Source organism: Rhagoletis zephyria, unplaced genomic scaffold (genome assembly GCF_001687245.7).
Source record: "Rhagoletis zephyria isolate East Lansing unplaced genomic scaffold, Rhagoletis_zephyria_1.1 Rzeph_scaffold_02709, whole genome shotgun sequence".
NCBI lineage: Eukaryota > Metazoa > Arthropoda > Insecta > Diptera > Tephritidae > Rhagoletis > Rhagoletis zephyria.
In genome coordinates this window covers 1,876-25,800 of record NW_016159793.1, presented here as the reverse complement: position 1 = coordinate 25,800, position 23,925 = coordinate 1,876, and the positions used below count along the sequence as shown (strand labels likewise).

The 23,925-nt window shown below is 37.7% G+C and overlaps 1 protein-coding gene across 1 annotated transcript in view; it reads left to right on the top strand.

Annotated features, from left to right (window-relative positions):
- LOC108367510 (polyhomeotic-proximal chromatin protein-like) overlaps window positions 1-23,925 on the top strand; it is a gene marked incomplete at its 3' end in the record, with an annotated part of 28,079 nt that overhangs the window by 2,302 nt on the left and 1,852 nt on the right. Inside the window, exons 3-5 of the mRNA XM_017622129.1 lie at window positions 20,326-21,475; window positions 21,554-22,199; window positions 22,272-23,923. Coding sequence (XP_017477618.1) covers window positions 20,326-21,475; window positions 21,554-22,199; window positions 22,272-23,923 — 3,448 coding nt within the window. The remainder of the gene's footprint in view (window positions 1-20,325; window positions 21,476-21,553; window positions 22,200-22,271; window positions 23,924-23,925) is intronic.

Sequence of the window (23,925 nt, the reverse complement as noted above, 5' to 3'; positions counted from 1 at the left end):
ATGGGAATGGTACCAATGCAAAAGAAAAAGCCATGAGTGCTAATGAAAACTGTCCTTCAAAGTGAAGATTTCCGTTTACATAACTCGAGAGAAATAACTTCCATTTTGGAGGATAAATTTGTTCTGCGTTGATATCAAGAGAAAATACCTTTGTGAAATATCCACATGTAAAAGTCGAAAATCCACAATTCGATTGTCCTGATTTGCATTTCCTGCGAATACGATCCTAAAACCAGATTAAACCATTACTAGATACCTGTGATGCTTTTGAGCAGAAAGATCAAGAGAAAAGATCGCTTATTTTGTTGTGTGAGAAAATCTCAAATGTAAGACTTTGGGAGATTTGCAGAGGTTGATCGTAAAATGCAATAATTTTTTTCAGAAAGGAGGCCAATTACTGCAAGTTTTCCGGAGTGACGGAAGCCGCGGTACATATTTTGAGTACTTATAGTAAAGTATTCTATAAGCGATTCAAATCAGACCAACTTGCATTCTACTAGGTAAAAACCATATGAGCATACACAAGTGAAAAGAGTTGCACTTCTCACACTGCGCAACAATGAGCTTATTTTTTTGAGCTCATTGAGTAAATCACTCCAAACAACAGCGTTCTCTTTGGCGAAAATGCTATCACTTATAAGCCTCTGAAGCTCGAAATTACTTTGAAATACATATGCCTATTTGGTAACGGATGGTTATTTTTACAGACTGCCAGCGCATCATGATAAACCGTTTGCAATCATTTTACGTATTTTTATTTCCTAAAGCGCAAATCCTTTGGAGCTCTGCATGATGGCTATTATTTCACACTACCTAAATATATATATTTTACTAAATAAATCTCTAGCCCCCTTTTCAGTGTATATGTACATGTGCTTCTTCTTGCAATATTTCAAGCCTAATGTGATACCATTTAAAAATTGGTGATGACACTCAACTGAAAACATTTTTATTTATTTACCCTCTTCAACTGCTAATCTGGCAACCTTACTCACCCTCCATGTGGCATTCTTTGTTGCTCTCTCAGCATTTTACACTCCTAAACAAAAATTGAATTGAGCAATGCTGCCACTCTGCAGTTCTTTTTCGTTTTCGTGCTCATGAAAACAAATGAATTGAAAGTGAATTGTTGGTTTGTACTATTTCTGAATATGTAAAAAAAAATAATCCCAATATCGTACAGAGCATATCTGTAGGTAACACAACACTTTTTCTACTACATACATATTTACCGTATAAAATTTATTGTAAATGAAACTTTCAATTCAATTGTTTACCTTTTTTTATTTGAAACTAAAATTAAACTTGAAAACAGTAAAAATTAAATTATCCCTAAATACTGCCCCTGCTTCCTATGCCACTCCATACAATATTTTAACTTGAAATATTCTTACAGGAATTTATGCGCCCTTTTTCATCTGCCGCAACGCATTTCATCTGTTTCCTTTGTTAATCTTGTTGTACATTTTTATTTTCTTTGCACGTCTTAAGTATGCAGCCAGGTAGATCTCGCTCTTCGACAACAACGTCTGCAACAGCAAAATAAAAAGAAGCAGCAGCCGGCAGACTTTTTACCCACCACTCTACTACTCTTACAATAAGATTGAAAACTAGCCATTAGATGTTTGCAATAGCTGTGTGTTGTTTGTTGCTACATACCTCTTCAGTAGTGTAGTATACATACAAATATATGTAGTATGTTCCAATATATACATATATATTATTAATATTGGGGAAATTACTATAGCTACTTCAATGTACATGGCTTGGACGCGAAGAAGATTAAAAGAACGGGAGGTAAGGACACAGTACATTTGAAAATGAATTGTAAAGCATTTGGATGGGATTCATCGAATAACTAGACGTGCTCTGAAGATAGTTATAGGCTCTTATTAGACTCACTACTTTTTAAGTTTTATTGTGACTTGCCGGCTATATATTTCTAAATCCGTTATTGTAAAAACAATACTGAAATGGATGCAGCATAAAGTATAAAGTCGCAGTGCGATCCTCATTTTGTTTATTTTTACACTTATATCCGTATTTTTATGTTTTTCTTAGCCCTAAATTGATAAGTTCTTATCCCAAGTTGATATTTATGTTTATTTTATGTTTTTCTTAGTCCTGAGGGCCCTTAGTTGATTTGTCATTAGTTTAAGTTAATATTTATATTTATTATATAATTCTAAATTTAAGATAATCCTCTTACGAAATATAGATTTAAACTACATATTCAAAGATTGCAGTTAAAATTGCATTTTTTTTATCTAAAAGATTAAAATTGATGTTTCGAAGTAAGCTAAAACCCTTTAATTTATCTTTTACTCTAAATCGGTGGACACGAGCTACTTTACTATACAATACGGTACAATAAATATGGGCGCGTCTGAGTTAATATGGTTTGTCTGACGGCGCTTGAGCCAGGATAGTTTCAAGATACATAGTTATTCAAGTTGAGATAGTCTTTCACATGGCATTCAAGATTGGATGGATGGCTATCGACCAATTGAGATAAAGTAGCTCAGTGCTATCGAAATATTCTAGTTTCCCCAATCGAAATTCCTTATACAAATATCTATCTTTTTTCTATCGACTTCAAAAAAGGGAAGAAGCTTATGAATTAACCGGAATATATTTTTTTCTTTTTGCTTTTATCGGAAAGATGGTAGCTCAAGGGTGGTCCCAACTAATTGGATTTAGTGCTGATGCTTGGATCTTGAGGAAATTAACGGTACTGCAAATTGTTTACATGAGCATTGAATTTGATCGAATTTTTCCTTAAAAATTACTGTTTTATAAAATTTAAATACATGGAATTCTAGATTTTCTTTCTTTTGTAATGCCTTGTATCCATGCCCGTTTCGCAGCCACTCAACTTGCCCTTGCTTCTGTTGTTTGCTTTATTTTTTCCACCTCAGTTGTCTACCCGCAATGCACATTTATCAAAGAAAAAACCAGTTTCTTGGTTGCGTAGCTCTTGCTGTTTGTAGTTGCTGCTGCTGTCGGCTACTAAACACTATCGATGTATGTATACCGTGTGCCCTGTGTGCTGTGAGGGAGCACACAATTTTGCAATGCACCAGGCCACCACTCGAGTTGCTTGGTTTGTTTCATATTGGAGACGGCTGCTTAGTTCTGTGATGTGTACCAGTTGTGGGCGACTTCATTGCTGTCTGGCAATGGCGGTGCTGTTGTGCTCAAATATGCGTGGCTGCCTTTCGAAGGAAGTAAGGATACAAGGAAATTAAAGAAAGAAAAAAAGTAGATTAAAAGCAGACACAAGCTGATATTGGGAAAAGTATCAGATTACGAGCATGAGTTGAGAAAGCGGGAAACAAAATGAGTTTCGAATTGTGGTGGTGGTAGAGCAGTAGCAGCAGCAGTGGTAGGAATACACTACAAGTCCCCTGTGGGTTAGCGTACACCATTAAAGTCGTGGTTGTTGCGCGACGAGCGAGCATTGAATGTTGAAAATCGAAAAATTTACTACCACACTTCCTCGCCTCTGCCATGCTGGAAACGTGTAAATTATGGCAATAATAAGTAGGTAATTTTCGCTGTGTGATACATTGGTGGCTTTTAAATGTGTTTTTAATACATATTCATTTAAGGGTTTGTCGGCTCAATCAACCACCCAACCACTTTACGCACTTCACGCTATTCAATGCCATTTAATGCACAAATTTTCTTGTTTCACATTTTGTGCGCTCTCAAACTTGTTTTTCGTGCACTTACCATGCATGTGTTGCGTAAACTTTTCTGATAGACGTGCTATGCCATTGATCTGGCAACCCTGCGCATAGTTTTACCAATTCTTTTCATTGCCACGATTTCTCTCTCTCTCCCTCTCCCGCTCCGAGCGTTTGCCTCCACATGCTTGCACATCGCATACGAAATTTCCGCGTGTACATATTTGCTATTTCCTTCAAACGAGGCGTCCATTAAGCGCGCACGTGTCGCCATCTCTTTTTAGCGCACAGCCGAACGATGGCGAACCGGTTTAGCGGGTTTTTGTTGGTTTCTTTGCACTGCGGCTGCTGGCTATAAGAGACCGGTTGGGGTACACCATATTTGACAACTGCTGCTGCTATAGCTACGCGAAAAAGGCACAGAATAATCGATAAATTGTTGTTGCTGCATGCGATGTTGGCGAGTATCAATGAGCGCGTGTTCGTCGTATACACGCCTGGGAGTGGAGAGTGCATTGACGGCTGCGCCTGGTTTTTTCTGTTTGCTTTGTTGCTTCTTTTTTTTTTGGCGCTTTGGTTTCACCAACCACCATAGCAGCGGCAACAACAACTGCTATTGTAGCGCATATTAACAGTCATAGCAACACGACTTGTTGGCGCAAGGGCGAGTTTTGCGCGCCGCACCGCACCAACAACGCCGTCGACGACGACCACGACCACGACGTGTGAGTTTATGCTTCTCTTTCTACCCGTCGCACATTTTAATTGAATGAGCGGCGCAATGTAGCACTACACAGCCGTCAATGCGCGAACGAAATGAACGCCACCACCGTTGCTACTTTATCAGCTGCCGCATTTACTTCCGCTCTACACTCTCCGCATCTGCACCATTTTTGATCGGAATCGCGCACTCCACCATCCCAATACGAACTTTTTGTTCATTATAGAAAATCATCAAAAGAATGGACGCCATAAATTTGAACAAAAAAGAAGAGTGCAAGAAATTGAAGTTATACGATACAGATATGTATGTACAAGGTGTAGCATAGCATAGCCAAGCAGCAGCAACAACAGTAAAGTGAGCCTCGGCAGTTGTGTTGTTCGTGGATGTGGATGTGTTGGGTGGTTGGGCGAAGGGGAGCTCTCTGCTGATTGCGTTCGTTCGTGTGTGTGTGTGTGTGTGTGTGTGTGTGTGTGTATTTGTGGGGAAGAGCATAAAGCAGCACAGCACAACATTGAGGTGGCGTAGCGTTCGTTTAATTTTCATTCCAATGTGAATTGCGAAACGTCTGCCTTTTTTGCTATTAACATTTTTTTGTTGCCATTTTTCGTGCTTATCGTTTTCTCGCTTTTTATGCGGCTTTTATGCTGCCTCACGAAGTTCAACTTTTTATTTATATTTTTTCTTTTTGCCTCCATTCCTTAGTTGCTGTTGGTTTGTTATTGGCGTAAAGTATGTTTCACGCGTAGTGGCTTGTCTTGCCTGCCTTTGACGGCCTTTGACTGCCGCCAGCAGCACGATCAGCCATCATCGCCTCAGCATAGTCGATCCGATCCTCTAGATTTGCACTTCTTGCCTGTCGACAACTGTTTTGCAGGCTAGAACAAATGCAACAATGAGAAAAGGAACAACAACAACTACATTGCTTAGCGCTTAGTTTGTGAACGTACATACGTAGATATGCATGTATGTAGGTATGCTGTATAACGTGCAGTGGCATCAGTGCATCGTCGGACAGACAGACCGGCCGACCGATCGACCGATCGACCGACCGACTGGCATTGAACGGCAGGCAGGCAGGCACGCAATCTTCACCGGCCACAAAGTTAATGTTGTGTCCGTCGATGAGTTTTAGTTTTTCGCTCTTGTTTTATTGTTGTTGCTGATGTTGCTTTCTGTTTCTTTTATGCTTCTTTATGTTCTTTGTTGTTTTTTTTTGCTTCACATTTTGCTGACTCGGGTTAATGATGATGTTGCTGATATTTCATTTTTAACAGCAGATCTAAAAGAATTAATAGCATTGTGCAACGCAAAGTGCCACAACAACAACACACAACACAATCGAACAAAAAAGAAGGATACGATCTGTAAAGGAAAAGCAAAAACATTTAAGTCGTAAGAAATACGTTGACAGTGTTCTTTGTTTCGTTTTATTTCTTTGATAATTTGATGACTGCAGGCGGTGCAGGCCGGCATTCGTTTTGGTCCTAAAAGGGCGGTCATGATATGTAAAATTTAATGTTTCATAGCCGGCGCTTTACACTTTTCACGTTGTAGTGAATTTACAAGAACAGTCGAAAATTAGTTTTTTTTATGCTCTCTTCCTTATTTGACGTGGAATTACGTTTCAGGTGTGTATGTATGTACAGTAAAGTGGTTCAAAAATGCATGTGAAAAAATAAGGTCGGATTTTTAATGCCGTCACCCCCTAAGATTGTTCTATACCGAAAAAAATATACCACTATTTTTTTATTTCGAAAAAAAAAATAGAGAGTGCTCAAAGCGCTCAAACCTTTCCAACAACTTTTCGTAGAAATAGTTTAGAATTCTTGAAAATCAATATTTTTCGATCAGAACACTCTGGTTCTCTTCAGGAGATTCCCTAACCATTTTTAATCGGAACTATATTTTATAGTTCCTCCAAAACCATTAGAAAATGCAATGGGGGGCCAATAAAAAATCTTTAATATTAAAAAATGGTTAAATAAACATTTGGAAATTAATACCGGAAGTCTCCTGAAGAGAACCACAGTTTTCCGATCGAAAAATATTGTTTTTCGAGAACTTAATACCATTTCTACGAAAAGTTGTTTTCCCCCCATATAAAATACATGGAAAACTTTGAGCGCTGTGAGCACTTCCGAAATATTTTTTGATTTCAAAATAAAAAATAGCGGTATATTTGTTTTCGGTGCAGAAAAATCCTAGGGGGTGGCGGCATTAAAATTCCGACTTTATTGTTTTTGGACCACTCTAATGTACAGTGACACACAGAGAAGTTCTATTTTGCAAATTTTTTTTTTACAATATTCAAAATGTTTTTCGTGGTAATTTTTTCGTTAACTTTTTATAAAAATACAGCTCATTCTACAACAAAAACCATGTAAATTTCAAACTTTGGAGAAAATTAAGGAAGTAAATTTTCATCAAAATTTCAAACTTTTAAATCAGATTTTTCACAAAAAATCGAGTATGCTGCTTAAAGCCCATCCAATTTTATTGTAACAAAGTGGAAATTTAAAGTTTTATAAAAATTTGCTGAATTTTCCTTAATTTTCTCCAAAGTTTGAAATTTTTATATACATGATTTTTATTGTAATGAGCTATAATTTTATAAAAAATTAGCCATTATGAAAAACATTTTGAATATCGTATAAAATCAATACAAAATACAAAAAGTCTGCTACCTATATAGAAAAAAGTTCTCAACACCGCTAGCAAAGAAAAATTATCGAAAATTAACTGAGTTTTTTAACGACTTAAACATTACACTAAACTAAAAATTAGAGAATCTGATTAAAAAGTTTGAAATATTTATAAAAAATTGCTGAATTTTCTTTAATTTTCTCCAAAGTTTAAATTTTTCATTTACGTGGTTTTTGTTGTAGAATAAGCTATATTTAAAAAAAAAAAATAGCGAAAAAAATTTACCACGATAAAAACATCAAAATCAATGCAAAATACCAAAATGTGTTTATATGGAAGAAAATGCTCAACACCGTCAGCCAAAAAAAAACTAAAAATCAAATTAAATGGCCTATAAAAATATTTAAGCGAATTAAAAAAAAAAATCTGATAAAAAAATGTTTAATCTATAGCCTGTAGCCTTTTTTAATGTATATAAATTTGCTGAATTTTCCATAATTTTCTTCAAAGTTTGAAATTTTTATTAACATGGTTTTGTTGTATTTGTGTATTTGTATTAATGAACGAAAAAAATTTGCCATGAAAAACATTTTGAGTCACTATAAGTATATAGATACTTATCTGGTACGCACCGAACCGCATTATGACTACTCATTACTTAGTGGCTATAAATGCGCTCGTAGGCGTAGCGTGGTAGGTACAGGGTACCCTGAAATGCTAGCGCAATAGTTTCGAGCCCCTTACCCCGTAAATTTCATTCTGGCTACGCCGTTGAATACGCTCCAGGTAACAAAAGCTATTGGTCGACGAATAAACCGGTGGGTTTTAGTTCGATCCTCACTGTAGACTAAACTAATCGAGCAGATTTGGGGTTGTAAACTGTCAAAAGCATTTGTATTACGAAATTTTTTTTTTTTTNAAATTCATTTATATGTAAAGTTTTACAACTCTGGCCGAAAACATATCCCGTTTTTTTTTTTGTATACAGAATGCTGCACCCTAATATACAACATAGATACATAAGTGCAAACCTCGAAAAAACTACATACATATCTCTATGATTGGGAAAGTTAAAAGAGGCCTGCGGATCCAAAATAAGTTAATTTGTAGCTAGATATTGAATTGGTTTGGTTTATTGGGTTCACACTTTCTGCCGCTGTTGTATTTTTCACCACCTATCATTCTTTTTGTGCGTATCAATATACTCTTACACTTGGTAACGCAATATTTGCGTGCGTGGCTGTGTTTCCACATTTCTTTTATTTATTTTTCTTTTTTTTTTTTGCAAAGTTGGTGACAGCCTTTGGCTCTACCCCGCTCTTTTGCGCGCACATACACACACGCCTCACACAATGATCCACCAAAAAAGCAGCATGAATTGTGCTGTGGCAGTTGAAAGGGTTCCTGTGGCAACATACTGCTAAGCTTGGTCTGCGCTTGTCATCTACAAATGCTGTTCTTGAGTGTACGGTGCTGTTTCTTACTCCATGCTTTTTTCGTGATTTTTTTATTTTTTTTTTTGTTGTTGAAGCTCAATGTTAAGGTTACACAGCAGTGATAGGCATAACCACATTTTCAGGGGGTTGGTTTGGGAGCGAGGCGGTTGCTAGCAGTGGTGGTCGTCAGAGATTTGCGCCTTTACATCTTTTATATTACTCGCACGGAGTACATCGCATAGAATAGGTTTTCCCAAAGTGGGTTCCGCGGCATTTGCCTGGGGTGCCGCAAGTGGCTAGAGTATACTAATGGTGCGGGGTCCATACACAACGCAAGCGGTTTGATCAAACTTCGACATGGCGGCCAGAAAATCCATAAATTTTGATTCTTATTAAAATTACCTTCAGCGGCTCGTCAAACCCCATACACAACTCAAATGGCTTGTCGCAAAGGGATATTTTGCTTGGTTTGTCAAGCTGCTTGTTTGGTGTATTTCGCTCTTAAGCGTAGTTCCCCAGTACGTTTTGTCAACGAAAAATTGAATTAGAAAATTTTGAGAAAAATTGCCCTTTTCACAACCATTTTCAGTGCTTTTGTAGACCTAATCCGCGTTTCATCCACTTTTCTTGCCGTTTTCGGATTAACTTCCGGATTTTTTGCTGGCTGGGCTATTCTCGTAACAAGCGCAGCATCTTCGCGCACGTGTATATGTTACTTATTCTTTGACCCCTTTCAGACACGTCAAGTCTTGATTTGCTTGAAAGCAAGACTTGAACTGTCTGAAAGGAACTTCACAATCACACTGTGAAAGAGCGAATCAACACGATTTTAGATGCAGTCGAGAACGAACTTACAAAAAGTTTAAAAACTTGGTGAATGGGACTTATTGTTCTTCTCGTGTTAGTGCGGTACCCATTCGCAATGCAAATCGACGAAGAACTTTTGATGTGCGAAGTACTCGAAACTTACACCACTAGCGACGAAATTTTTATAGCTATCGACAAATTTGTACAGATAAATGGTTGGAAAAACGAAAGGAGTAATGTCTAGGATGAAGCGCGGGGCAGAAAACGCCATGAGAAGTCACTGTATGATCCGTCGGTATTCCCTGCGACTAGGAAGATGCAGCCACTAGATTTAAGACCCGTATTGGATGACGCTGCGCAGATAACAGAGGCCTGCGAAATTAAAATACATCTTTGGTTTTTTCCCATTTTAATGTGACCAGGAAAGTTAACCTACTGAGATGACAATACAAATTTTTGAATATGATTATCGTTAATCTCTTCATGATTCAATGATCGGATTTAAACCAAATTAAATTGGGGCCACCTGTGAGGTAACACCTTTCCTTTAAAACAAGAATTATAGTAATCGGTTATCGTGGTGCAAAGTTATGCGGTAACATACATAAAAAAATAATAATAAAAAAATATTCCGACGAATTGATAGCCTTCTCCTTTTTGTGAAATCGGTTAAAAACAATGGTGCCGCAGTGAAAAAAGTTTGGGAACCCCTGGTATAGAAACATACCCACATACATACATATGTATGTATTTAGCATGGATGGATGGATCTGTTGTAAAAATTTAATAATGGGAAAGGTGGTGATTTTCTTCCGGATGCTGCTGCTGGCAGTGTGTGCATAGACACACACACCGACACATGTCAATCCAATATGCTCAAAATAGCCGATTTTGCTTTTGGGAATATATAGCGGTAGTGGTGCTGTTGGTGGTGGTGGTCTTAACGTCGTTGCCCTGTAGAGAAATGTGCTAGTGCCGAACTGGTTCGGTTTTAGAGAATTCAGAACCATGACTAGTACGCATTAATTCTCTTTTGTGCGCTAAAAGCTGGCGAATTTAACATTGCGATATCCTATGAAGTGTCAAGCTGCATTCATTTTTCGCTAGTTCCGGACTAACTGGTTCTCAATTCGACTTATAGATTTCTAATGAAAAGTAAAAAAAAAATGCTTTTGAACTGGTGAAAATCTAGTTACCATCAGACTGGTTTATTTTTTGGCGATAAAGAACTAGTACTGAAGTAGAAATTTTATTCACTAGTTTGGGTTTTGCCTGCAGGGTGGTGCCGGTGTTGCTAATCGTTCCAAATTTTGCTGCTTTGTATTTAGCTTTGTTACTTTAGCCATGCCTAGGATTTAACGCAAAGCCAATCGTTCAAGTACAAATGGGAATTTATCTACATACATACATACACAGCATACGCATATTCGTATAGTATTTGTTGTTACACTTCATGTGCACTTCGTCTATGCAGCAGCAGCAGCAGCAGCAGTCGGCGGTTACAATATGGTTTCTGCTTGCACTCAGGCCATCTTCATGGTATATGCAATATGTGAAGGGCAACCATGACGGTGCTATTCTCAATACAACAACAATATGTTCGTACTTTTCTAATCATCATTGCAAACAATAACTATGCGAATATTGCAAAAATCGGTTTGCTGTCATCCCTGTAGGGAATTCGGTTGCTTGCAAACTATCATTTGTTTGGTAGATTTAAAACTACATAGTACTTGGTGTAAAAAATTTTGTTATATAAAACCAAAAACAGATTTTGTGTTATAGGTGCGGGATCAGCGACTTTTACATGTTTTGTAAAATTTTGTTTGAAAAAAAAATACCAAGGACAGTTGTTCTTTAGTGTTAGGTGTTTGACATTGGGGACTCTACACAGAGTGAAAACCACCTAATAAAATAGAACAAAAGTGAGCAGTTTTCTATGGGTTTTCTTCAAGAAGAAAACGTACTTATTTTTTAGTGTAATCAAGAAGACATTCCCTCTATTTTTTATTATTAGGCTGCCTAATTAAAAGCTTAAAACAGAAAATGTAAAAAGTCTGGCTGACCAGTCCTCGAACCCGTGACCTACTCAATGCCAATCAATATCGACATTTGTTGCTAAACTTTCATAAAAACTAGCCATAATTTTCAAAATCTCACCGATTTCAAATCGGCGGAGTTTCTGATACTTTCAAATAAGAACGACGTAACTACCACATTTATTTGTATTGAGAATATTAAAATAAGTGTCCTGAATCCGTAAAAATTTTCCTACCGGGGCGTTACTCTATCAACAATAATAACAACAACTACGCATGCCAATTCCACTCCTTGCATACTAAATATTTCTTCTTTCTCCATTATCATTGTTTTCATTTATTTTTAGGCTTCGTTGGCATTTATGTTATCCTTTTTGTTTTTGTTTCTCTTTTTCACATCAATTTTGCATTGCGAATCCCCTTGTGAAACGCAATGAGAAACACAGCAGGCAGGTGACCTGCGGGTCAGTGGTGTAAGAAAATTGGTACGAAAAATATCGGCATACATACATACATAAGTACTTTTTGCAATTTCATGTTGCCTCCTTTGTATTGCTGCTTTTATTTACTACATACATATACAGATTTTGCAAATGCTGTTGTTGTTTTGTAATTCAAGAAAATGTTGCAATTTTCATGCTGGGCGCCACGCATGTCTACTTATCCGACGGCTTTTGACATTTTCCCAAAATTTGCTTACTGCTTCGAGTTGCCACTACGGGTTTTCATTGCCTGTGTAGGTTATTGAGAAGGAATTTTGCTATCTTATTTACATGCATACATTTTTTTTGTAGGTCTAGCTAATCGGCATACTTTCTTTTTTTTTTGTAGAAAGCACTCGTACTGCTCTAATAAAGAGCCGATTGCTAAAAAAAAGGTTAAAATTGGTCCGCTTATCTCAATTTCACAGTTTGACCATAGCCTGAGTTTGTAATAAATATACAACCACTGTTTTTGTTGTAAACTTTTGCGCTACTAAATCACAAAACTTCATCCAAAAACTTATTTCAAAATAGAGAAAAAATGATTTAGTTGGCCGAATAAAGTTCTCAAACCGAAAGTATCGATAGAGTACTCCTTTAAAGTATCGCTGTAAAAATGTCTGGTACCCCTTAATATCGGGATAAAAAGTCTCCATATTCCAAATATCGATACCAAATTCACAAAATCTGAACATTGGTCTCATTTTCTAATAAAGAATGTACACTTTGAACTTTAATAAGTGTTGAAATCCCATGCCAACCTAAGATAGTACATACATATTTGTGCTCTTTAAAGCCCAAATATATCCATATTGCTTTACATATATGTAAATTCCAAAGTATAGACATATGGGCTTTTCCAGCGGAAGGTCATAGTACGACATAGATTTGCAAAAAATGGAACCGCTAAGTAACGCTAACGTAAAAAAATATATGAGACATAAAATTCATGTTTTATTTGCGCTAAAAATTAGTTTAAAAGCAATATTAACAACAAAAGTTTCAGTTTTTCGGCTGATAAAAAACATCAGAACGGATTTTTACATTATTTGTTACATTTTGGAACTAGAAAAATTAACCATAAATATTTAAAATATAACTACAAAAAATTCAATACAAACAGGCTTTACCAATTCCCAGAGTTTTTAAATTTTTCATTTTATATTATTGGTCACATTAACTTTTCAATGTAGATACATTTATGATTCGATACGATACCAGTGTCCTGTTACTCGATTCCAAAAAATTTCGTTTGAAAACTATCGCGTAAAAAGTATCGATATCGTATGGCAAAAATATCGATATGGTGTAGTATGGTTACGAAATTCGTGTCCCTAAATATAACAAATTTTTTATTGGAATAGATACAGAAGCCGTTCGACGGTTTGAAAGTTTACTTAACCCTTCGTTAGGCTGGCGAGTCTGGCCAGACTTTTTTCTATGTTACTTGTTACGTCAACGTATTTATAAATGAGCAAGCGATTTCAGACTTTTCCCGAAATTTGTTTAGCTATCGTCAGAAAATTTTACTTCAACCGATTACTGCATTTGAAATTAGTTTTTTGGAAGCTAAACAAAATTTGTATATTCATTGCGTACATATAGGTGTTGTATAAACAACTCACATCTGAACAATTAGTGGTATGGAAGATATGCCTTATAAAGCACCGATCGTTATGACCGATATGCAAACTGGTAACAAATTTACTTAATGATTTTAGCTACCTACGTAAAGGAGTCATATCGCAAAAACTTGTATCTGAACAGACAGTGATATAGGAGATATACATAGCTTATACAACACCGATCTTGACGATTTGCTCAGTGACTCTTTGTGATTTCTCGGCTTTAGCCCGCCAAATGAAGGAGTTTTGAATTAAACCCCCATATCTGAACAATCGGTTGTATGGGAGCTACATATATGTCATAGTGGTTCGATTTTTCCGGTTTCGACAAATTATTAATGCATTATAAAAATACATCCATCCGCTCATCAAATTTTAGGCAGATATCTCGAAAACTGAGGGACTAGATTGCATTGAAACAGACAGACAGACGGACATGGCCAAATCGGCTCTGCTCGACGTTCTGATCATTTTGGCAAACATTTATATTTCTTCTGGTACCTGCTTACAAACATCGGACCAAAGTTATATACCATTTCACTTTCATAAAAACTATAAAGATAAGTGTAAGGATATTTTGCTATTAATATCACATTCGTACAGATTTTTTTTAAGACTTTGAGTTTTTTAGTATATGAATAATTAAAAAAATTATTTAAAAATTCAGTGTAATGTAGAAGAATAACAATACGGCAAATGAAAGAAAAATTTCTGTGAAATTAAACAAAACTTTGTGAAAAAGTAGGGATACATTGAAAATTTTCCTTTTAAAACTGTATCCTTGAAAATTTAAAACAGTTATTTTCCAAAAACGTCTTTATATTTTAAGGGCTCATATGTAGACTACCACATCATCGAATTTCGTCCTTCTAACTTTATCATTTAAGGATATAAAAAAAAATAATGAAAATGGCATTTTCAATACCAATCCGTCCTTTTATTTGAGGGATTCACAACGGTGTCGAACGTGTCGTATTGTTGTATGTCGTAAACTTTAAAAGCTTAAATAAATGTTTAGAGAACTTGAAACCACAAGAAACTATTTTTTAACACTACGATAACTCATAATATGACTTTGATGGTACTATGCGAACCCCCTTAATGTATTTTTAGGCGTTTAAAGTTTACGACATACAACAATACGACACTTACGACACCGTTGTGAATACAATTTACAATTAAATTCACTGAAATCATACAGGTAATTTCATTACATAGTAAATATATGCACATTAGAAAAACACTGAGTTGAAAGTAACAGATGACTGAATGGTATAAAAACGTATTTAAAAGAAAATTGATTTCCATCGCGAAAACAACTTCCTTACTTTGACTGCACCATCATTACTTCCTAAGAACATTTTCCTCTAACGGCGACAGTGCCCTTATTAGCATGTTAACGGTTAGTGGTTAGCGCCTATTTACATTTAGACCCAGTACTGGTTCGCGATAAATCTCTTTTGCATGCAAGCAACTGGCGAATTTAACATAGCGATGTCCTAGGAAGTGTCAATTGCCCCCCCGCCGCATCTCTTTTTCGATAGTTCCGTACTAGTCCTAAACTCTATAGTTCCGGGCCAGTTCTAAAATCGGAGGACGAAAGAAAAAATTATTATGACTTTTAAATCTTTTTGGTTCTTCCGTGTGTGCAATTTTAAGTTACTTTAAAAGAAATGTGTTTTCAATTTGAAATTAAATTTGTTTGAATAATTGTAAGAAATGTACGTTTACATACCTTTGGGCCAAAGAATTTGGCAGTAGCTGAGTTGGAGGTGCTCGCTGTTATTGCTTAGATTCCAGACGGTCCCAAGATGTTAAAATGTTAACACAAATTTCGGTTTTGTATTATCAAGCTATGAAAAAGCATCTGCGAAGTGCAGAATAGAAGGGCATTTGAACGAAAAAGCCGCCAAACACATATCTATGAAAAGTAAACAAGCCCCCGCTGCATCCCTTGGTCGATAATTCCGAACTAGTTCTACTAGTTCTAGTTAAAAAATGAGCAAAATTTTCAGATTTCCGTTTTTTCTATAGAAATGTTTCCTTATGTGGTCTATAACACCTTTCGCCCCCCTATTTAGTTATAGTTTTGCAAAATAATTCAATGAATATCATCCATGCATGTGCACCTTATTTTGCAACTTGTTGCTATGTACAAAGCAAGACTCCCCCCAGAAAGGTTGATTTGGTCATAAAAACCTGACCTGGGAACAATTTTTAAAATCGGATAACGGAAAGACGTGCCCCAAAGGCCCTACAGTTCACCAAATTCATGGAATTTTTCACAAAGCGGTCAACATTTTACCTATAAGTCAGTGAGAAATTTAATATATTTTAATGGCACTTTATGGAGTTTTGTTCCCCGATGTCAAAAATAACTACAGATGGGAGGTACCCTCAAAAAGCAAATTTGGAAGTTCGTTAGAGGATTGATGTGTTCTCTAAAAAGTTGAATAAAAAAGTTATGCCAAGAAGGAACAACAGCCAAACTAAAAAAAAAAAATCTTGGTTTTTTTCTACAAAAAATAAAATATTAAAATTGAGTTTGGCTAACTATTCCTCTTAGCATACATTTTTTTTATTAAATTTTTTAGAGACTTTTACCTTGGTTACATGAAGTTTTTGCCTGGGAAGACCCCCAGTAAAATTTTCCGAAGGATAATTTTCTAGAACACATCAATCCTCTAACACACTTCTAAATTTGCTTTTTGAGAGCTTTCTTGAAGTAAGGGTGGGGGCTAATAGGTTAAGATGTTCTACGAAAATATTTCCAATTTTACTATATAACGGGTGATTTTTTTGAGGTTAGGATTTTCATGCATTAGTATTTGACAGATCACGTGGGATTTCAGACATGGTGTCAAAGAGAAAGATGCTCAGTATGCTTTGANCAACAAGATGGCGCTACATGCCACACAGCTCGCGATTCTATGGCCATTTTGAGGGAAAACTTCGGAGAACAATTCATCTCAAGAAATGGACCGGTAAGTTGGCCACCAAGATCATGCGATTTGACGCCTTTAGACTATTTTTTGTGGGGCTACGTCAAGTCTAAAGTCTACAGAAATAAGCCAGCAACTATTCCAGCTTTGGAAGACAACATTTCCGAAGAAATTCGGGCTATTCCGGCCGAAATGCTCGAAAAAGTTGCCCAAAATTGGACTTTCCGAATGGACCACCTAAGACGCAGCCGCGGTCAACATTTAAATGAAATTATCTTCAAAAAGTAAATGTCATGGACCAATCTAACGTTTCAAATAAAGAACCGATGAAATTTTATGCGTTTTTTTTAAAAAAAAAGTTATCAAGCTCTTAAAAAATCACCCGTTACATATGTACGTCTGAACCTTCACTTTCGCTCAGATTTTGTTTTCCCAATTGTTTACACTTTTTTGAAAACTACTTATGTATGTAGGTCGGGACATGAAAACTTTAGAAGGCTATAAAAGAAAAATACGAACTAATCTAATCCATAGAGTGTTTTATTACTGGATTCAAAAAATTTACCAAAGTCCGGGCTGGTTGAATTGTCATAAAATTGTCGCACAGTGTTATATATCTCATCTCTATAAGCAAAACTGTGTTGTTTTATGTGTTCGTGGTTACGTACGTTTTGAAAAAAATAGTAAAATTTAAGAGTTAAATTTGCATCATAATTCTATTGTTGGAAGATTTCTGAAGGGAAATATTTTTATTCGCTCAATTTTAATTTTAACGATTTTAAAGCAATTCACGAAAAAATTTATTTTCCGTACATAAAATATTTTTGTACCACATTAATGCACATACATACATACATCTAACATCTGTAATCGCATCCTTTTCAAAAATTGCCATCAAAAACTCATTTGGTCCTTTTTTTTTGCTTTTCTCGCCCGCCATCAACTCGTATCAAATTGAGTTGATATTTTACATTAACATTTTTGTTTATGTTTCACACAGTTTTATCCTTTTTGCCGCGCACACTTTTGGTTTTTGCCTATTTCTATCAAATTTTTATGCATAAATTCTTTCCGGCTTCCCTTTTCACAGCACAGACACTAAGTGAAAGGCACAAGAAAAAAATGTATGAAAATACGCAAAAGGGTTCATCCCCTCATGGGACATTAATATTTTGCTCTATTTCATTATTAGCAAGCGTTTGTTGATGAGGGGAAGAAACATCCCTTGCACAAGTCGACGCACAAAAAAAAAAATTGTTATTTTCCTACTACCTTCGTTGAAAACAGTGGTGGCTGGCTGATCGAATTAGTGGCATGCAACAAACTGTGCTGTATGTTGTGTTACAGCTGGGAGCGCCGGAGGGGCGAGAAGGCATGCGGAACGCTAAAAAAAAAGTGTAGAGAAGGAATAAGGAGACGAAATTGGCGCTCGAATGAGAGTAAAAGTAGAACATTTTAATAAAATTTTTTGTATTAAAAAGTATACTTGTTTATATAAAAAGGGCTGTACAAAAGTTAGAAAAATTAGTTAACAAAAGAGCACTAAACTACACCGCGTCAATTTTGGAAAAATCTGTATAAAACATTAGAAATCTTTTTCAACTTTTTAGCTATAAAATTCTGCATTGATTATAAAGATGAAAATCTCCTTTTTTAACACTTACTTTACCTATTGACGTTAAATTACCAATTCAATATTTCCATCATTTGATATTCTGATTACATACATACATATACAGGCATTTTGTCAGAGCTCAGACGGTTCCCTTTGCCTTTGTTTTTGTATACTTAGTTTTTCTCTCTGGAGTCAGAATTTTTTTAAAAGGACTTTGAAGTTAAAAAATATGATTATCTCAAAAAATTATTTTAAAAATTCAGTGCAATGTAGGATGACAATAAGCGTATCATATAAAAGAAAAAAATCTGTAGAATTATAACAGAATAAATTTTTTGGTGCATAAGGACGTATGGGTATGGAAAATATCCTTAAAAAATTTTGTTCTTAAGTATCCTTGAAAATTTACTAAATTTATTAAAAAAATATATATTTTTTGAGGACTAATATACAGACTACGTCATCATCAAATTTCGTCCTGCAAACTTTATTAACTTAAAAATATAAAATTTAATAATATTCGTCCCTGTAAACCAAAAAACTTTGTTTCTAAATTCTACAGAATTTTCTCTCTCATTTGGTACCAATATTTTATTTTACATTGCACTGAATTTTTTAAATAATTTTTTAAGTTATTCATATCTTTAAAATTTCAAAGTCCTTTGAAAAAAAAATCAAGGCGTTAGAGTGATAAACTAAAAACGCATTTTTACTATATTTTTCCCATAGTTTCGTGAATATATCGATTATTTCGTGTGCTGTGAAATTATTTTTTTTTTTTTTGTCGCACGGTGTAATAATTAGCGCGTACACTTATGTTAGTGTTTGGCCGAGCTTCTCCTCCGATTTGCGGCGTGTATCTTGATGTTCTCACACAAAGATAATTTAAATACACACGGCATAAAAATAATTTTCCACAAAAAAAGTTTCTATGTGAAAAAATTTCAAAACTTGAAAAGATTGAAATCAAGGATTGATAGAAGGGGACTAAGCACTATTTTCTGTCGCTAAGTTGTACATTCATATATAGAAAATGCCAAGTCAACGGGATAAAAAAAAATTTGGAAAGCAATCATAATTCGGTTGGCATGGTATATGCCATATACAGCTGCGGCCAATGAATCAGCACCGAAATTCAAAATGATATTGTTTGCAACTTATGTATGTTTATTTATTTATTTTTAATCAATTTCATTTCATTTTTCATATATTTTTGTGCAAGCTTTGAAACTTTTATTTATCTATGTATGTGGTTTCTGTTATAGATTGAATTATATTTTGAATGAAAATTATTAAAAATAAATAAACAAACATAAGCTGCAAACAATATCATTTTGAATTTGGGTGCTAATTCATTGACCGCAGCTGTCGATACATACATGTCATTTTTTTTGCCGACGGTCTTTCCGCATGCTTTTTATATGGGTAAAATGCACAACAACGCATGAAAAAAAAAAATTTCTAAAACCAAACAGAATTTTGAGCTACTTCAAACTTGTATTTTATTATACTAAAATTAAATGGGCTATTAAACTGCATAGCTGAAAATTTCCTTCAAATCTGACTTGAAAGTTTGAAATTTTAATGAAAATTTTATGAATTTTTTAAATTTGTATGCAAACTTTTGAATCTTTTATTTATGGGTCATGGCCTGTAAAAGAGGAAAACGACGTAAATTTTAAATTTTCTTATAATCCATATTTCAGTAGTAGCCTATTGTTAAATGACTACATTTCATTAATTCCGAAAGATTATATGGTATTTTTTTAAAGGAATTTGGTACATCAGTTATTTATTTATTGTCCAAAAATGTCTTTAACGGTTGCCAAAGTTCCGACGACATAGTTATTACTCACAATTCATCACATTCTGGAGTCCGCTGTCCCACCAGTCACAATGTAGTGGCCCTTATTCATATAGTTTTTGTTGAATATGTACATACATATATGTATTAAAAAAAAAATTTAATTTAGGAAATTCTACCAATTTATTTTTTAAGTGGTGATAAGGTTTGCGTTGCCACAAGTATTTTTGTTCAGTACAAATTTTTTTCTCGTAGTTCCCTGCGGCAACTTTTTTTTACCAAATTTTGATAGACACCTTTTTTTGTTGGTTTTTCATCATTCTGCATCCCATCTCAAAAAAGTGATACTCCTGTGTACATACTGTACTATACATACATACATACATACATCCCTAAGCATGCGTAAATACCATTTATTTATACTCATTATTATTTTTTATTAAAATTGCTGCCTAATCCTTACTTTTCGAATTACTCATTTCTACCCATATCTTCTTCTATTGTTTTTCGCACCTTTAGAACGGATATTGAAAGCGACGTCACACAACCAACGCCAAACAATCTCTACTTACCTACTCAACCTTTGAAGGACAACTCGAATATTAGGATTATCAAAGTCAATTCTGAGTACACACAGTCGGTGGATAGCACAACAGCTGCATTAAAGCAACACCAACAACAGCCACAGGCGACTACGACCATCACCACTACTACAGCAGCAGCGAATAATAGTTTTAACAATCATTTGAATAACAATAACAATAATAGGAACGCTAATACAGCTAACAACAAAAACAACGAACGCCCGCTTAAGTGTCTCGAAACACTCGCACAAAAGGCGGGAATCACGTTTGACGAGAAATACGATTTCGCTAGTCCACCGTATCCGGATACGCACATTAGTAGCGCCAGTAACGGCAACAACCACTACAACCATAATCCCAACGTCAGCTATAGGCATACTTTAGCAGTGAGCAGTGGTGGAGTTTCATCATCATCGTCGTCGTCATCATCCGCTTCATCGACGACCTCATCAGCATCATCCACATCTTCGACTTCTTCGACATTTGTCAGCTCATCAACGCCATCGGCAACGGCTATCGCATCCACTTCGACACCGCAGAAAAACTTCACGCTGGAGAAATCACAGAGTCCAGCTCAACAAGTGGCGCCTTCATCGGTGCCACTACAAATCTCACCCGAACAATTACAACAGTTGCAACAACTGCAACTGCAACATGGCTCACCATTCACTGCCATACAGGTGAAACAGGAATTTCCTACGCACACTGCCACCACACATCAGCTGAGCGCTGCCGGTGCGGGCGGTGAGCTGAAGCACCCGGGTTTGTTGGATGCCACGCAGGCCAATCAGCTGCAACAAATGCAAATGCAGTTGGCGGATCCTACAGCCGGTGCGCCCGGCAGTCCGGCTAATCAGCAAACACCAAGTAGCGCGGCCGCTGCTGTTGCTGCCATGCAGCAGCATTCGACCACCATAAGTACCATGTCGCCGATGCAGTTGACCGGACAGGTATTGGGTGATTGGGCACAGGGGCGTACGGTGCAGTTGATGCCACAACAAACGGCGCTCAATTCGGGTTTCCTGTATCCACAACTCGTTTCTGGCAACTTGATACACTCGAATTTGGGACAGCAGCCGATACAGGTGGGTGCTGTTGAGTTTACTTGAATTTTATTTGTTTCTTAATCGATGTATAAGTACAATTTTCCTTGTTCTACGCAGGTTATCGCTAGCAAGCCCTTTCAAGGTGGCACGCCTCAAATGATTACCACCACCACGCAGAATGCTAAGCAAATGATCGGCGGTAATGCAGGCTTTCCCAACACCTACGCCATACCGTCCAGTCAATCGCCACAGGCTCTGCTTTTCACGCCCGTGCTCGCGCAATCGCCGCAACAGCAACAGAATATATTTAATTCCATGGCAGCTGCAGCAGCTAATGCTCAACAACAGCAACAGCAACAACAACAGCAACAGCAGCAACAACAAAATGCAAAGGCCACTAGCGATGCGCAGAAGGGTCTGCAGCAGAAGGTCGTACAAAAGGTGACAACCACCACGAATACAGTGCAATCGGCCGCGGGCGCCGCCGGTGCTGTGGCTCAGCAGCAGCAACAGCAGCAGCAGTCAACGCAACAATGCGTGCAGGTGTCGCAAGCTACAATGCCGACACAGATAATTAGTCCTCTGCAAAACGCCACTGGCGCACCGCAAATGCAAATTGGCCCATGGGTGCCGTTTTGGTCGAATGGCCTACAACAGTTGCAGAATCCAATTATAATACGCGGCACGCAGCCGGATGGTACGCAGAGCATGTTTATTCAGCAGCCGGCTTCGCATCAAACAATACAGGCGCAGCAGCAGAATCGTAAGTGATAGAGAATTACGAAGCGCTTGCGTTACATTTACAACAATCCGTTTTCCTCTTTTTCCTTTGCAGCCATCACCTTACAGTGCAACGTCGCACAGCCCGCTGTTAAGCCGCGTCAACAAATAGAAGCGCTCGCGCCGAAACAACAGCAAACCCATCAACAACAGGCACAGCAGCAGCAGCAGACGGCGCAGGCCGTCGTCGCAGCCGCCGCTCAATTGCAGCAACAAGCCGTTACAGCTAGCCAATTGCAACAGCAAGTGGCGCAACGCGTGCCCCAAATACTGCCGCAAAATGGCGCTCAGATACGTCCGGCTAGTTCGGTGTCGACTCAGACTGCCCAAAATCAAAGTTTGCTAAAGAAGATGCGCACCAAGCAGCAGCCAGTGCGGCCAGCACTGCCGACAATGAAGACTGAAAATGGCCAGCCGCAGCAGCTGAAGCCCCAAACGGTCGCCACGGCAGCTGGGTTGCAGCAGCAAGGCGCCACTATGCATCAGGTGGTTACGCCTGCGGGTAAAATGGTTGTGATGTCAACAGGGCCGCCGATAACCATACAAAATGGACAGGCCATACAGCAGGCCACCACGACTGGCCATGTCGACAAGCAACAGCAACAGCAGCAGCAAATTCAAATACAGCAGATGCAGAAGCAGCAGCAGCAACAACAACAGGCTCTACTGCAGCAGCACTTGCTACAGCAACAATTTGCATCGGCTATTCAAATGCAACAACAGCAGCAGCAGCAACAACAACAGCAACAGTTGCAACAACACCAACACCAGCAGCAACCGCAACAAATACAGTTGCAGGTGACGCCACAAACATTCATCACACAGCAACAGCAAGCGCAACAACAACAACAGCAGCTACAAACTCAGTTGCTGCAACAGCAGCTAGTTCAACAACAACAACAACAGCAGCAGCAGCAACAGCAACAGCAGCAGCAGCAGCGTGAGCAACAACAGAATATAATACACCAAATCGTCGTGCAGCAGCAGCCACAGCAGCAACAGGCTCAGACTCATGCCCAGCAGCAGCAGCAGCAACAACAACCACAACAACAGCAGCAACCGCATTTACCACCGCAGATTGCCGGCGTACCCTTCTCGGTGTCGTCTTCGACGCCATCAAGCATAGCCTCGTCCGCAGCCGCCGCGCTGCAGCAACACGGCGTCTATCAGTCGAAGGCCTCGACGCTGCCAACAACGTCAGTGGTGACTATCACTAATCAGGCTGGACCATTGGTCACCAGCACCATTGGCATTAATCAGACGGCACAGCTGCAGCAGCAACAACAACAACAGCAACAGCAACAAGCACAGCAGGCGCAACAACAAGCGCAGCAACAGCAACAAGCACAGCAGGCGCAACAACAAGCGCAGCAGCAGCAACAACAACAGCAAAGTTTACTGGCCGCAACTCTTGCCGCCTCGCAGCAGCAGCAGGCGCAACACCAGGCGCAGCAGGCGCAACAACAAGCACAGCAGGCTCAACAGCAACAAGCACAGCAAGCGCAACAACAAGCACAGCAGGCGCAACAGCAACAAGCACAGCAGGCGCAACAGCAGCAGCAAACCCAAATGGCTCCGCCATCCGCTCACCCACTGCCACAACCCAGTATGGTTTCCACACCCACACAGAGTCCACTGCTCGGCCTCACATCAATGATGAACGCATCCATGGGCGGTAGCATACAGTCCTCGCCGGTTACATCAACTGC